Source organism: Fundulus heteroclitus, unplaced genomic scaffold (assembly GCF_011125445.2).
Source record: "Fundulus heteroclitus isolate FHET01 unplaced genomic scaffold, MU-UCD_Fhet_4.1 scaffold_862, whole genome shotgun sequence".
Classification (NCBI taxonomy): Eukaryota; Metazoa; Chordata; class Actinopteri; order Cyprinodontiformes; family Fundulidae; genus Fundulus; species Fundulus heteroclitus.
In genome coordinates, this window is record NW_023397321.1 from 15969 (window position 1) to 32659 (window position 16691).

The 16691-nt window shown below is 43.5% G+C and overlaps 1 protein-coding gene across 1 annotated transcript; it reads right to left on the bottom strand.

Moving 5' to 3' along the window:
* Positions 1-821: 821 nt before the first annotated feature.
* LOC118562328 (zinc finger protein 135-like) lies at positions 822-16386 on the bottom strand. Its single transcript, XM_036134625.1, has 2 exons — positions 16140-16386; positions 822-4561 (listed from the first exon to the last, which is right to left on the bottom strand). Exons 1-2 carry the CDS (start codon positions 16297-16299, stop codon positions 3495-3497), a joined length of 1227 nt encoding a protein of 408 aa, XP_035990518.1. The 5' UTR covers positions 16300-16386; the 3' UTR covers positions 822-3494.
* Between the last annotated feature and the right edge of the window lie 305 nt (positions 16387-16691).

Genomic DNA, 16691 nt, shown 5'->3' on the forward strand with positions numbered 1-16691 from the left:
TTAGTTTCAGGTGTGAACGGAGCCTCAGAGACTGAAGTGTGGTTGGAAAGCTGAGAGCTCAGATTAGAAACTGATCAAACTGATTTATCAGACACTTTTTGTAGCTTCATACCGATTCTGGGGAGTTTTATCTGGGGTCTCCAGCAGCTTTCCAGCCGTCTGGCGTCTTCCTCGTAGCGGACGATGGTTTTCTCAACCTCTGAGAAGATTTCTTCAGCAGCAGCAGTTAGTCGCTCTCTGATAAACTCTCTCAGATGCTGAACTGAAGACATTGTTGCTGAAACTACGCAGAGATTCAGCCGAGAAACGAAAACACAGCCGTTTTCCAACGTATTTTAGATTAACTGCCGGTGGACGTCACTGAGACAAAGCAGCTGATTGGTCCATCTACCGCCCCCTGCTGGACTGGAGTGGAGCTGGCCTCCACGCGGCTTTGTAGGTCACCCGAACTAATATGAGTAGACCCCGCATCGACCGCTTTCGCTGACGAGATTTGGGGGCCCCATCTTGGGGCGGACAACAGCTCAGCTCAGTGTAATGTGTTGAGCAGGCGCATAATCAATTTTAATAAACTATAACATCTTGAATACCCGCCTCTCGCCCGGTGAACGCTGGAGATAGGCACCAGCAACCCCCCGTGACCCCATGAGGGATTAAGCGGGTCAGAAAATGGATGGATGGATGGATGGATAACATCTTGAATTAATTTTCACATATTTTTTTTGCTGAAGACTTTAAAACTATATCTATATATATATCATTCTAATCAAAAATATCTGTTCATCTCAATTGTGAAAAGTTATCCCTCGAGCCCTGATGTCAGTAGTCCGTCGATTCAAACAAAAGCTTCAACTAGTAGATTAGGGTAACAGGTTTACTGCCCCAAGATGGCGGCCGTAATTTCTGCGCCGCAAAAGTCAATGTGGGGTTTAATCTTATATAATTTCTATGACCCGAACACCACAAATTACAGTAATAATCCTCAACAGGACCTTTCAAAAACAAAAGCAATGTTTAACATATCAAACGGAGTTAGGTGACATTATTCTTGCTACATTATAACATTTTTTCAGGTCCACCTCTAAATAAGGACACATTTCTTTCACTGTTTTACATGGTTAGTATGCTCAGTATTTGGCAATGTCCACTTAATTTTCATGAGCTTCAGTGAATACAGTAGAAATATCTTTATTGTACCACAATGAGGGAGATATATACATTCAAAAACTGTTTTGAGTTAATACATTTATTAGAATTACAGTAAAAGACCTCCAGATAATCCTCACCAAAGTTCATCAACATCTGGTTTTGAATTTCAAAATAAAAGCCCTTCAAAATATATATTTTTTGTAATTTCTTTCTTAAATTGCTGTAATTCTTGCAACAAAACTTTTGTTTTTAGTGAATATTTTCACGTCAGAATGACAGTAAAACAGCCCCAGATGCTGCTGATCATCCACTATCACAGACAGCTGCTGGAGGGAGTCGCCATGGCAACAAATCACTGCCTCTCCTTTTAAAGCTTTCCTCAGAGACATGAGTCCTCGGCCATCTGTGTGGACTCTGATTTTTCTTTCAATCGCATATGCAGCAGGAAGAAGTTTTTACATCAAACTGTTTTATATGAAACACCAAACTTGATACACTAAGGTGCTCCAAGCATCAAACATGCTGCTATCAATGAACACCTCCAAGACTGAAGCCATTTTAGTCGGCACTCCACACCAGGTTCGGTCATCTGACATCACCAGCATCACCTTCTCTGGACAAACTCTTCCACTCTCAACATTCGCCACCAACCTGGGTGTTAAAATGGACTCATCTGATCTTTGAAGCCCACATCAAACAACTCTGCAAGACCTTCCACCTCAGAAACATCCCCAAACTTCGTCCCAAATTCACTCATGCAGATGTGGAGAAGCTTATCCATGCTTTTGTCTCCTCCAGGCTGGACTACTGCAATGTGCAGTAAATAAGCATTTAAACAACTGAAAAACATGTTTACATCTACAAGTATTCTTAGTTAATATCTGCTCCATTACTGACAGTTTAGCAACTTTTTCGGGTCTCGTTTATAAAACTGTGTGTGGAATCCATACTAAAAGTGTACATACGCAGAGAAAAAGAAAGAAAACGGCGTAGACAAAAAAAAAAACATGATTAATAAAACCATGCGCACGCACACCAGCACGCAATTTTCCTGCATAGAGCACAGCTGTACTTGTACGTTTGTGTACCAGGTTCCTTCACTGAAGTCAAACCAGTCGCCACTTCAAAACAGCAATCAGGCATTGAGTTTTTATAGGTCACGCATACATCATGACATACGGTACCAATGTTGGCTTGGACCTTCACTGCAATGAAAGCCATTATGGGCTAAAAACAGGGGGAGCATAGCCTTGGCTTATAATATTTATCCCATGTATCATCATCACTATTATAAACACCATAAAATGAACAGAAAATGATCTGAATTGTGTCCTTTGGTCTCCAACTAGAAGAATTTTACTGAAAAAGGAATAGAAAATGTAAACATGGATGCAAAAACAAGTATCAATAAAAATATGTATTTGACATCTATTGAAAATAGATAAGTAGTTGAATCAACCTGCTGTACCAGACCCTATTTGACCCAAGGCTAGTCCTTGTAATCAAATTTAACTATTGAAGCCAACAGTTAAATGTATAAATCTGAAAGGCCTCAGCAGAACTGACACCCTCACATCCTACTCTAGAGATTTTACACATGCTAGCTGAGAATAAATGTCAATCAAGCTTACTAGAGTGGACAGAATTTAAAATAAAAAATATATTTTAAACAAAAATATAAAACCTACACGGCTCCTCAAGATATAAGACCCTTGGGAATAACCAAAAACCTTTGTACAGGATGGAAGGACACTTACCAAAAGAAAACCTCCAAGAGACAAGGTTTTTGAGTAAATAAAATGTGATCAAAAAAGGACAAACATCAAGATTTAAAAGAACAGATAGAAAAATCTGAAGGTCATAGAAGAATAACAAGGATTCAAAGCTTTTGCTGCAGCCGCTTATAAAAAGCAGAGATGATAAAGGGCTAAAAAACTTTGGACTGGCTCTGCACAATTATTCTTGTGATTTTTTTAAAATTCCTACCAGTAACAAACAATTAGGAATTAAAACAATGAACGACTTTGCTAACATAAACTCTGAGAACATAAAACATCTCCAGTTAACTCAAAAAAATATCAGTTAATTATTCAGCCTTTGCACCTGTAGATATTTCTTAGGTGAAAGAACTACGTGTAAAACATTGTTTAATCTAAAAAAAAAAAAAAAAAAAAAAAAAAGTAGATCGACAAGGCAGACTAAGTTTATACAAAAGACGAGAATCCAATCCAGCAGGTGGCAGCAGAGAGTCTCTGGTGGAAAACTATTAGGAAGAACTTTAATATTTGTACTTGGAAATCTTTGTGAAAGTAAAAGATAAATAAATAAAATAGGACTACTTGTTCTTATTTCAGTTGAAGATTCAAACTGCCACCTTGAGCGAAGCTTGGTACACATATTCCTCTTGAAAAAAGTCTCCCGACTATGTGAGTTTTCTTGTGAGTATTTAAACTGGCTAGTTGAGTGAAACTTTTTCCACATGTCTGACAAGAATAAGGTCTTTCACCTGTGTGGGTTCTCATGTGAGCTTTTAAATGACTGTTACAAGTATAAGTTTTCCCACATGTCTGACAAGAAAAAGGCCTCTCACCTGTGTGGGTTCTCATGTGAAGTTTTAAATGACTCAGTCGAGTGAAACTTTTTCCGCATGTCTGACAAGAAAAAGGTCTTTCACCTGTGTGGGTTCTCATGTGACTATTTAAACTGGCTAGTCGAGTGAAACGTTTTCCGCATGTCTGACAAGAAAAAGGCCTCTCACCTGTGTGGGTTCTGTAATGCTTTTTCAAATAACTCTGGTACTTCAAAGACTTCCCACAAACATCACATTTTAAAGACATTTTCTTAATGTCAGTGGAAGACTGACTCTCTGACCCAGTGGAGCTGCTTCCTTTCTGGTCTTTGGTCTGAACTACAGGAGAGATATGAAAGGAAAGCTGCTCAGTTATTGGTTCTCCTTCACGTTCCTGAAGGGTAAAGGTCTCCATTAGAGCAACAGACTGCTTCTGGACAAGCTGCTCTCCCTCCTGACTGCTGCAGACATCCTTCTGCTCCCTTCTAGTTGGTAAATTTTCTGGGTCCTGCTGTTCATGTTTAAGCCTCGAAGAATCTGGTTCCTCCTTTTCTTCCTCAATCAGTGGAACTTCTGGGTCCTCTTGGTCTTCAATTAGTGGTTCCCGTTCCTTTTGTTCTTCTTTAACCCACGAAGACTCAGTCTCCACATTTTCTTCTTTAACCAGTGGAAGTTCTGGTTCCTCCTCTTCTGTAATCAGGAGAGGATCTGGTTCCATCTGTTCCTCTTCAGACCACTGAGGTTCTGCTTCCTCCTGGTCATGACTGGACCTTCTCCTCTGGTTGGAGAGCTGTTGGATGGAAGAAGCTTCCTCCTCCTTGGAGACATGTGGCTTCTGGAGGTCTGTGGGGACAAAGAAAGAGATCATTAATATAATTCAACTGATGCCTGTCTCATACATCAGCCTGGTTGTTCCTGGACTGTAGGCATCACAGTTCATCTAAAATTTAACTGTGGGTGGATGTCAGCACTCTTCAGACAAACAGGTACCTGACCAGAAGCTAAAGAGGCATTTACTATGTCAAGCACACAAGGAATGCACTGAAAAATACACTTAAACAAGTACGCTGTAATAAAGTCCAGAGTTAACTAACATGTCGACTATAGCCAGAAAGACATATGCAGACTTCTTTATCAATAAAATACAAACAATAGCATTGTTCAGAAGAACTGAGAGACATGAAAAAAGGAAGTTTTTTATGGTGCCTCATGGCTACACTAATGCTGCTAGCATCAGTTTGTCCGTCTTCTTCCGCTTATCCGGGGTCGGGTCGCGGGGGTAGCAGCTTCAGTAGGGAGGCCCAGACGTCCCTCTCCCCGGCCACTTGGGCCAGCTCCTCAGGAGGAATCCCAAGGCGTTTCCCAGGCCAGCCGGGAGACATAGTCCCTCCAGCGTGTCCTGGGTCTTCCCCTGGGCCTCCTCCCGGTGGGACGTGCCCGGAACACCTCACCAGGGAGGCGTCCAGGAGGCATCCTGACCAGATGCCCGAGCCACCCCAACTGGCTCCTTTCGACGTGGAGGAGCAGCGGCTCTACTCCGAGTCCTCCCTGGATGACTGAGCTCCTCACCCTATCTCTAAGGGACAGCCCAGACACACTACGGAGAAAACTCATTTCAGCCGCTTGTATCCGGGATCTCGTTCTTTCAGTCACGACCCAAAGCTCATCACATAGATGAGGGTAGGAACGTAGATCGACCGGTAAATCGAGAGCTTTGCCGTTTGGCTCAGCTCTCTCTTCACCACAACGGATCGGTACAGCGCCCGCTTCACAGCAGACGCTGCACCAATCCGCCTGTCGATCTACTGCTCCATCTTCCCCTCATTCGTGAACAAGACCCCAAGATACTTGAACTCCTCCACTAGGGGCAGCACATGCTCCCCAACCCGGAGGAGGCACTCTACCCTTTTCCGGTTGAAGATCCTTGGTCTTGGATTTGGAGGCACTGATTTTCATCCCGGCCGCTTCGCACTCGGCTGCGAACCGCTCCAGTGAGAGCTGTAGATCACGCTCTGATGAAGCCAATAGGACCACGTCATCCGCGAATAGCAGAGACGCAATCCTAAGGCCACCAAAACGGATCTCCTCAACACCTTGGCTGCTCCTAGAAATTCTGTCCATAAAAGTTATGAACAGAATCGGTGACAAAGGGCAACCTTGGCGGAGTCCAACTCTCACTGGAAACGAGTCTGACTTACTGCCGGCAATGCGAACCAGACTCTGACACCGGTCGTACAGAGACCTTACAGCCCTTATTAAAGGGTCTGGTACTCCATACTCCTGGAGTACCCCCCATAGGATCCCTCGGGGGACACGGTCGAATGCCTTCTCCAGATCCACAAAGCACATGTAGACTGGTTGGGCAAACTCCCATGCCCCCTCCAGAATCCTGCTGAGGGTATACAGGTCCATCTCAAAATATTAGCATATTGTGATAAAGTTAATTATTTTCCATAATGTAATGATAAAACTTGAACATTCATATATTTTAGATTCATTGCACACTAACTGAAATATTTCAGGTCTTTTATTGTCTTAATACGGATGATTTTGGCATATAGCTCATGAAAACCCAAAATTCCTATCTCACAAAATTAGCATATTTCATCCGACCAATAAAAGAAAAGTGTTCTTAATACAAAAAGAGTCAACCTTCAAATAATTATGTACAGTTATGCACTCAATACTTGGTGGGGAATCCTTTTGCAGAAATGACTGCTTCAATGCGGCGTGGCATGGAGGCAATCAGCCTGTGGCACTGCTGAGGTGTTATGGAGGCCCAGGATGCTTCGATAGCGGCCTTTAGCTCATCCAGAGTGTTGGGTCTTGCGTCTCTCAACTTTCTCTTCACAATATCCCACAGATTCTCTATGGGGTTCAGGTCAGGAGAGTCGCGAGGCCAATTGAGCACAGTGATACCATGGTCAGTAAACCCTTTACCAGTGGTTTTGGCACTGTGAGCAGGTGCCAGGTTGTGCTGAAAAATGAAATCTTCATCTCCATAAAGCTTTTCAGCAGATGGAAGCATGAAGTGCTCCAAAATCTCCTGATAGCTAGCTGCATTGACCCTGCCCTTGATAAAACACAGTGGACCAACACCAGCAGCTGACATGGCACCCCAGACCATCACTGGCTGTGGGTACTTGACACTGGACTTCTGGCATTTTGGCATTTCCTTCTCCCCAGTCTTCCTCCAGACTCTGGCACCTTCATTTCCAAATGACATGCAAAATTTGCTTTCATCCGAAAAAAGTACTTTGGACTACTGAGCAACAGTCCAGTGCTGCTTGTCTGTAGCCCAGGTCAGACTCTTCTGACCTCTGCCGCTCTTTCTGGTTCAAAAGTGACTTGACCTGGGGAATGCGGCACCTGTAGCCCATTTCCTGCACACGCCTGCGCACGGTGGCTCTGGATGTTTCTGCTCCAGACTCAGTCCACTGCTTCCGCAGGTCCCCCAAGGTCTGGAATCGGCCCTTCTCCACAATCTTCCTCAGGGTCCGGTCACCTCTTCTCGTTGTGCGGCGTTTTCTGCCACACTTTTTGCTTCCCACAGACTTCCCACTGAGGTGCCTTGATATGGCACTCTGGGAACAACCTATTCATTCAGAAATGTCTTTCTGTGTCATACCCTCTTGCTTGAGGGTGTCAATGATGGCCTTCTGGACAGCAGTCAGGTCGGCAGTCTTACCCATGATTGGGGTTTTGAGTGATGAACCAGGCTGGGAGTTTTAAAGGCCTCAGGAATCTTTTGCAGGTGTTTAGAGTTCATTTGTTGATTCAGATGATTAGGTTCATAGCTCGTTTAGAGACCCTTTTCATGATGTGCTAATTTTGTGAGATAGGAATTTTGGGTTTTCATGAGCTGTATGCCAAAATCATCCATATTAAGACAATAAAAGACCTGAAATATTTCAGTTAGTGTGCAATGAATCTAAAATATATGAATGTTCAAGTTTTATCATTACATTATGGAAAATAATTAACTTTATCACAATATGCTAATATTTTGAGATGGACCTGTAGAGCTGGTCCAGTGTTCCACGGCCAGGACGAAAACCACACTGCTCTTCCTGAATCCGAGATTCAACTATCCGACGGACCCTCCTTTCCAGAACCCCTGAATAGACCTTACCAAGGAGGCTACCAGGGAGGAGTGTGATTCCTCTGTAGTTGGAACACACCCTCCGGTCCCCCTTTTTAAATAGGGGGACCACCACCCCAGTCTGCCAATCCAGGGGAACTGCCCCCGATGTCCATGCAATGCTGCAGAGCCGCGTTAACCAACACAGCCCCACAACATCCAGAGCCTTAAGGTACTCAGGGCGAATCTCATCCACCCCCGGGGTCTTTCCACCGAGGAGCTTTTTAACAACCTCGGCAACCTCAGCACCAGAGATGGGAGAACCCGACCCAGAGTCCTCAGGCTCTGCTTCCGCAATGGAAGACGTGTTGGGGGGATTAAGGAGGTTTTCGAAGTATTCCGCCCACCGAAACACGACGTCCCGAGTCGAGGTCAGCAGCACACCACCCCCACTGTAAACAGTGTTGGTACTGCACTGCTTCCCCCTCCTGAGACGCCGGATAGTGGACCAGAATCGCTTCGAAGCCGTACGGAAGTCTTTCTCCATGGCCTCTCCGAACTCTTCCCACGCCCGAGTTTTTGCCTCAGCGACCAGCCGAGCCGCCAGCCGCTTCGACTGCCGGTACACATGAGCTGCTTCCGGAGTCCCACAGCCCAATAAAGCCCAGTAGGACTCCTCCTTCAGCTTCACGGCTTCCCTCACCGCTGGTGTCCACCAGTGGGTTCGAGGGTTGCTGCCGCGACATGCACCGACAACCTTGCGGCCACAGCTCCGACTAGCCGCCTCAACAATAGAGGCGTGTAACATGGTCCATTCAGACTCAATGTCCCCTGCCTCCCTCGGGACGTGTTTAAAGTTCTCCCGGAGGTGGGAGTTAAAGCTCCGTCTCACAGGGGACTCTGCCAGATGTTCCCAGCAAACCCTCACAGTATGTTTGGGCCTGCCCGGTCGGATCGGCTTCCTCCCCCGCCATCGGAGTCAACTCACCACCAGGTAGTGGTCATTGGAGAACTCCGCCCCTCTCTTCACCCGAGTGTCCAAGACATGCGGCCCCAGATTAGATGAAACAACAACAAAGTTGATCATTGAACTGCGATCTAGGGTGTCCTGGTGCCAAGAGCACATATGGACACCCTTATGCTTGAACATGGTGTTTGTGATGGACAATCCATGACGAGCACAGAAGTCCAACAACAAAACACCACTCGAATTCAGATCAGGTGGGCCATGTAGCACCTGCTAGCATCAGTGTACAAAGGAATGTGTTCTGGTGGGAATCCAGTGATGGATCACTGAGCTGCTGGACAGTCTAAGGTGTAACCTGGTGACACTGGATGGACATCAACATGGTGTCCCAGAGATGCCCTGTTGGGTTTAGGTAGGGGAGTGTGGAGGCCAGGATATGGTTTAATTTCTTCATCCTCCATGAACCACCTGTATACTCTTGCAATATAAAGCCAGGCATCAACACCAGGGGGGTTCACTGTATAAAGATTTGCTCCCTTAATACAATTGCTCTCTTTTCCCGCTGCTACGTTGGAGCAGCATAGGGGAGAACACACTCTTCCTGCTCTGTGGAGCGGCGGCTGGATGGGAGGCTGACCATCTGGTGACCTGGTACAGGGAGAACAACCTGGAGCTCAACGCTGTAAAAACAGTGGAGATGGTTGTGGACTTCAGGAAGAACTCAGCCCTAGCTACCCCCATCACCCTCTGTGACTCCACCATTGACACTGTGGAGTCTTTCCGCTTCCTGGGAACTATCATCTCCCAGGACCTAAAGTGGGACTCCCTCACCAAGAAAGCCCAGCAGAGAATGTACAGTCATGGCCAAAAGTATTGAAAATGATTCAAATGTTAATATTTACAAAGTCTACTGCTTCAGTTTTGATAACCGCAATTTGCGTATACTTCAGAATGTTATAAAGAGTGATCAGCGTAACGGCAATTAATTGCAAAATCAATATTTGCCTAGAAAATTAACTTTACCCCCCAAAACACATTTCAACGTCATTGCAGCCCTGCCTCAAAGGGACCAGCTAACATCGTTTCAGTGATTGCTCCATGAACACAGGTGTGGGTGGTGATGAGGACAGGGCTGGAGATCAATCTGTCATGATTAAGTAAGAATGACACCACTGGACACTTTAAAAAGAGGCTGGTGCTTGGCATCATTGTTTCTCTTCTATGAACCATGGTTATCTCTAAAGAAACACGTGCAGTCATCATTGCACTGCACAAAAATGGCCTAACAGGAAAGAGAATCGCAGCTAGAAAGATTGTACCTCAGTCAACAATCTATCGCATCATCAAGAACTTCAAGGAGAGAGGTTCCATTGTTGCCAAAAAGGCAATTGAGTCGGCTCTCTCACAGTCTTACCTAAAAACACAGCCATGAATAAGGAATGGTACCAGAATGTCCTCTGAGAGCAACTTCTCCCAACCATCCAAGAGCAGTTTGGTGATGAACAATGCCTTTTGCAGCATGATGGACCACCTTGCCATAAAGCAAAGGTGATATCTAACTTTTGTCTTTAAAAATACCTTAAAGACAAAGAAAACTGGCCGAAACTACAGAGAGGTGTCCCAAGACAAGTGAAACAACAACAGGCTATTCTCACAACAAATGATAGGAGTAAACCTGCTGGAAATGTTGGAATTCCATTACGAAACAGATTCGCTCCGCTCCAAGATGTGACCCAGGAGGATCACAACAATAATCAAAGGTATGTCAACAACCTTCACTCTAAGCTACCAGAGAAAAACACGCCACAGGGCCAAGGACCCTGATATTATGCAATGGATCTGTAATTGGGATTAAACATTTCTGTAACAAGAAAAACACAGAGGTGTTGATGTATAACCCTTTGAACTGTGGCCTGGTGTCTGATGTATCAGACATCCTTCCAAAGATCATGAAAAAACGCCCGACCTTGGAAAAACTCATCATACAAGCTGAAGCCCTGGACGCCACCCGGAGAAAATCAGAAGTATTGAAAGAGGATTACATTTGTCTGCTAAATCTAGTTGATGGCCTTAATGTCAAGGTGTTTCTCAGCGGCCCTCATGTTCCCATTAATTGTGGAGATGAGATTTTTTCCAGAGTTCTGATGCTAAACAAATGGCTGGAAAAAACATGCAAACAAACAACTGTAACCTTCATAGACAACTTTAACATATTTTGGGAGAGGAGACATCTGTTCAACAAAAATGGTTTCTCTCTAAATAGGTCAGGTGCAAAACGGCTGATTTCAAACATCTTCTATTCTGTGAACCATGCACCATCAGCTTTGTCCCAAAACAAAGCTCAACCAGTGCCAAAACAAACGATAAGCCAAGTACAGCCCGAACAAGCCAAGATAAAGATGGCCAGAAAGATGACACAGAGGGAGGCTACAGGAGGATTCTAAGATCTCAAAAGGAGGAGAGAGGACTCCCCTTAATCTTCCAAAGAGAACCAAAAACCTCCATCCCCACGAACACTGATCTCCCCCTCATCTCCACAAAGCCCAGAAGTTCCTTTTCTGGAACTTTCTCACAACATGAACAAAGTATTTAAGATTGGCCTACAGTTGACATCCTCTCCACATAGCCATTCTGCTGTGACTAAACCAGCATTTTCCAAAGGCCTCAGAGCCTCAGATCCTCCTCCTCCTCTACGTATCACAGAACATTCTGGTGCTGAGGACCTCCAGATTACTTCGCTGTGATACAGATCAGGCCCTGGCAGCACGTTTATCAGACATGACAGTTTCCAGCATCAGCCTGGGCCTCTTGTTGGAGATTATCGAATATCTGTGATGATACGTGGCAGAAATAAGAAAAACAAAAGCTTAACAAACAGGAACAAACACTTAAAAGTCATAAACTGTCAGATGCAACCTGTCACAGAGACATCAACCACTAAGTCATATAAACTGGGTTTATTAAACATTAGATCTCTGTCAGGAAAATCCCTTTTAATTAATGACTTCATTATTGACAATAATCTTGATGTAATGTTTTTAACAGAAACATGGTTACATGAATCTAACGAAGCAGCTATTCTATTAGAGACAACTCCTCCCAACTACAATTTTCTTTGTGAGAGCAGACAGCAAAGGAAAGGTGGAGGAGTGGCAACATTGTTTAGTGATTCACTAAAGTGTAAAAAGGTGTTTTTGTGAAAATTTGACTCTTTTGAACATTTGGCTCTCCAAGTAAAGAGCCCGGTATGAACTATATTTCTGAATGTTTACAGGCCTCCTAAGTCCACATCAAACTTTTTTAATGATTTTAGTGACCTCCTGTCTGTGATATGTGTTAATTATGACCGTTTAATTATTGTGGGAGACTTCAACTTTCACGTTGACAACCCTGAAGACAGAAGTGCAAAAAAAACTGTGTGACACACTTAGAAACTTTGGTTTAACTCAACATGTTAAACAGCCAACACACAAACAGGGATATATTTTAGACTTCATCATCACTACAGGTCTAAACATTTCACAGGTCAATGTAACTGATGTTGCCTTATCCGATCACTTCTCCGTTACCTTTGAATGTATCATTACCAGTGACTCATTTAGCCAAAGGGACATCGTAACAAAACGCACCTTTAAGGACAATGCCACTGAAACTTTTATTCAAGCTTACTCTGCTACTTCAACCTTGAGCTGTAACTCAGTAGATGAGCTAGTAGATAACTTTCATTCTAAAGTCTCAGACATCATTGGCTGCATTGTTCCAGTTAAAGTGAAAGTTTTTTCCAGGAAGAAAAAATCTCCTTGGAGAAATGCTCCAGCAGTTAGAGGTGAAAAAAGGGAATGTCGGAAAGCTGAACGCAGGTGGAGAAAGAATAGACTCCTGGTTCACTATGACATCTATAAAGAGAGACTTTACAGATATAACTTACAACTGAAAAATGCAAGAGAATCTTTCTTCTCCGAGATCATCAACAACAACATTAATAATGATCGTGTCTTATTTTCCACAGTCGACAGGTTAACAAACCCTCCTGTGTCCGTGGCTTCTGAACTCCACCAGGGCCTGCAATGAATTTGCTAACTTCTTTACTGAGAAAATTCAAAAGATCAGAGGATCAGTTTGTACATCCATACCAAGTTCAGTACCAAAGTTGTCTCCAACTAGAATTGATCTTGACCATAGGGCTGGGCGATATAGAAAAAAAGCTTATCGATAAAAAAAATGCATATTGATCGATATCGATAATTATTGAAAATATTTAAAACCATATTTTATGTGCAGCTCTGCCTGGACATTTTATGATATTGCTAAATGATGAAACTTTTTTAAGCATAACAGAATTTTTTTTTAAGAAAAATAACTTAACTTTATATCGCGGATCAAGAGTGGCAGGTTTTTCAGCTGCAGAGAACAGCAGACATATCCATCACTATGAAGCATGTTACATGCGTTATGTCCTTATGCCGCTTGGACGCTTTGTCATTTTATTACAAAGAAGGGAGCCCAGTTTAGCTGCTATACCTGCTTTGTTTTGGAAGAAGTTCCAGAAAATTCCGTCGACCCGGAGCCGCACAGCTCGCGCTGCTGCGGATGTGAGCGGCTTACGTGATGAATACTGGTGGGTTGCGTTACCAGACTCTGCTTTTACCGGTTCCTTGCAAGTTTTACAAATCACTGTTGTTTATTTCTATCAGGCTGGCAAACTAGTAAAACCCCGTTTTGGGACCGTTTCCTCCGCCGCTCCTTGCTGCTACATATTCACATGCTCTGTGTTGTGGTTTGAGAGGGCGGCGCTTAGTGACGGCGTGCCGACTGTAGCAAGGAAGTTTTTATCGACCCTATGTTTTCCTATCGCGCCACACGTCTATCGATCGATATATATTGTTATTGAATTATCGCCCAGCCCTACTTGACCAAATGTCCCAATTCAGCCTAATAAACCACAAAAGCTTAGAGCAGATCATTCAGCAGTTAAGTTCCTCCTCATGCTGCCTTGATGTTCTACCCACAGCTTTCTTTAAGAAAGTTTTGCCTGTCATAGCGTCTGATCTGACTCAGATAATAAACACGTCCCTTCAGTCAGGTGTTTTCCCCCAGTCCCTAAAAACAGCAATTATCAAACCACTGCTGAAAAAGAATAATTTAGACAAACTTCTACTCCAGAACTACAGGCCCATCTCAAACCTCCCCTTTATCAGTAAGATTATTGAAAAAGCTGTATTTCAACAATTAAACACCTTCTTAACAGCGACCAGCCGCTTTGACGTTTTCCAGTCAGGTTTCCTCACCACAGTACAGAGACCGCCCTTATCAAGGTGCTTAATGACATCCATATAAATACAGACTGTGGAAGAACCACCGTGCTGGTTCTATTGGACCTTAGTGCAGCATTTGATACTGTCGATCACTCCATCCTGTTAGAACGCCTGGAGAACTGGGTCGGCCTTTCTGGTACAGCTCTCCACTGGTTTAAATCCTACTTAAAGGACAGGGAATTTTTTGTATCAGTAGGTAACTTTACATCAGAGATGACAGAAATCACATGTGGGGTTCCCCAAGGGTCCATCCTGGGTCCCCTCCTTTTCAATATCTACATGCTTCCTCTAGTTCAGATAATAAAAACATCAGCTACCATAAAAATGCAGACGACACACAGCTCTATATCACCATGTCACCAGGTGACTATGAACCAGTTCAAGCACTGAGTAAATGCCTAGAAGAAATCAATGCATGGATGTTCCACAATTTACTTCAATTGAATAAAAACAAAGCAGAAGTAATAATCTTTGGACCAATAGAGGAGAGATCAAAAGTTAGCACACAGCTTCAGCCACTTCAGCTAAAAACCACTAATCAGGCCCGAAATCTGGGTGTAGTGATGGACTCAGACCTGAACCTTCAAAAGCATCTAAAAACAGTTACAAGGTTGGCTTTCTATCACCTGAAGAACATTTCCAGGATTAAAGGACTGATGTCTCAGCAGGATCTAGAAAAACTAATCCATGCGTTTATCTTTAGTAGAATAGATTACTGCAACGGTGTTTTCACAGGTCTGCCTAAAAAGTGGATCAGACAGCTGCAGCTGATCCAGAACGCTGCTGCCCGCGTCCTCACTAAGACTAAGAAAGTAGAGAACATGGACCCGGTTCTGAAGTCCTCACTAAGACTAAGAACGTAGAGAACATGGACCCGGTTCTGAAGTCCTCACTAAGACTAAGAACGTAGAGAACATGGACCCGGTTCTGAAGTCCTCACTAAGACTAAGAACGTAGAGAACATGGACCCGGTTCTGAAGTCCTCACTAAGACTAAGAACGTAGAGAACATGGACCCGGTTCTGAAGTCCTTCCACTAAGACTAAGAAACTAGAGAACATGGACCCGGTTCTGAAGTCCTCACTAAGACTAAGAACGTAGAGAACATGGACCCGGTTCTGAAGTCCTTCCACTAAGACTAAGAACGTAGAGAACATGGACCCGGTTCTGAAGTCCTTCCATGGTTCCCTGTATCTCAGAGAATAGACTTTAAAATCCTTCTGTTAGTCTATAAATCCCTGAATTAGCACCTAAATACATCACAGACTTGTTATCAGGGCATCAACCATCCAGACCACTCAGGTCTTCTGGCTCCATCCTTCTCTGCAGAACCAGAACCAGACATGGAGAAGCAGCATTTAGTTCCTATGCTCCACTTATCTGGAACAAACTCACAGAAAACTGGAAAAGTGCTGAAAGCCTGAGTTCCTTTAGATCAAGAATAAAAACACATTTGTTTAGGATTATCTTTGTTCTAGTTAAACTGTTTTACTGAAACATCATTAGTTCAACTTTTTAGTTTAACTGTTTTTAATGTTCTATTTTTGTTTCTACACTTTATTCCTGCTTGCTTTTATACTGTTTTATTTTCCTATATTTTAATCATGTAAACACTTTGCATTGTCTCTGTACTGAATTGTGTTATACAAATAAATTTGCCTTGCCTTGGCTAAAAATGTCAAAACAGCTTAAAATGGAATAAAAACAAGTGTGCCTTACAGATGTTATCTATTGGTATGATTTTATATTAGTTTCGTCTTAGCTGGTCATAAGATAAGGAATTTATTGATTTTTGTTTCTCAAGACTGCTTGGTTGAAAGACTTGTTGACGGTCCCTAACTGCACCACCGCGTGAGACTCTGGCCGAAATCGGCGTCCCTCAATCGGATCAACCGTGAGCTAGATCCCGCTGACTCCGCGGAGCTTGAATGTCCAACATCACCGCGGTTAGTTTCAGGTGTGAACGGAGCCTGAGAGACTGAAGTGTGGTTGGAAAGCTGAGAGCTCAGATTACAAACTGATCAAACTGATTTCTCAGACACTTTTTGTAGCTTCATACCGATTCTGGTGGTCTTTATCTTTGGTCTCCAGCAGCTTTCCAGCAGTCTGGCGTCTTCCTCGTAGCGGACGATGGTTTTCTCAACCTCTGAGAAGATTTCTTCAGCAGCAGCAGTTAGTCGCTCTCTGATAAACTCTCTCAGATGCTGAACTGAAGACATTGTTGCTGAAACTACGCAGAGATTCAGCCGAGAAACGAAAACACAGCCGTCTTCCTGCTGAGCTGCTGCTGGAGCCGTTTAGGTTCACTTCCGGTGGACGTCACGGAGACAAAGCCGCTGATTGGTCCATTTACCGGTACGTCAGAGAGTCCGACTTAGTCCTAATAAAATTAACCACTCTGTCCAAAAATATTTTCCTATATCTACAATAAAAATAGAGATGACCAATCTTTTTGATTTTTACAAAAAAAAAAAAGAAGAAAGGTCATAATTAAATCTCTCAAAATTTCGTTTACAGGATGTGGTATGAAAGCTTTTATGTACTGAATGTGTGTGAGAGCTTAATCCTGCTTCTTATTGTTTCTCAACCAGCGGTCTAGGTGCTGGATCCA

Bases quoted from the DNA above. Each gene is read 5' to 3' on its own strand.
- LOC118562328 (XM_036134625.1), bottom strand. From the start codon at position 16,299: ATGTCTTCAGTTCAGCATCTGAGAGAGTTTATCAGAGAGCGACTAACT. The intron at 4,562-16,139 runs GTATGAAGCTAC...TTGTCCCCACAG, and splicing joins GATAAAGACCACCAGAATCG to ACCTCCAGAAGCCACATGTC.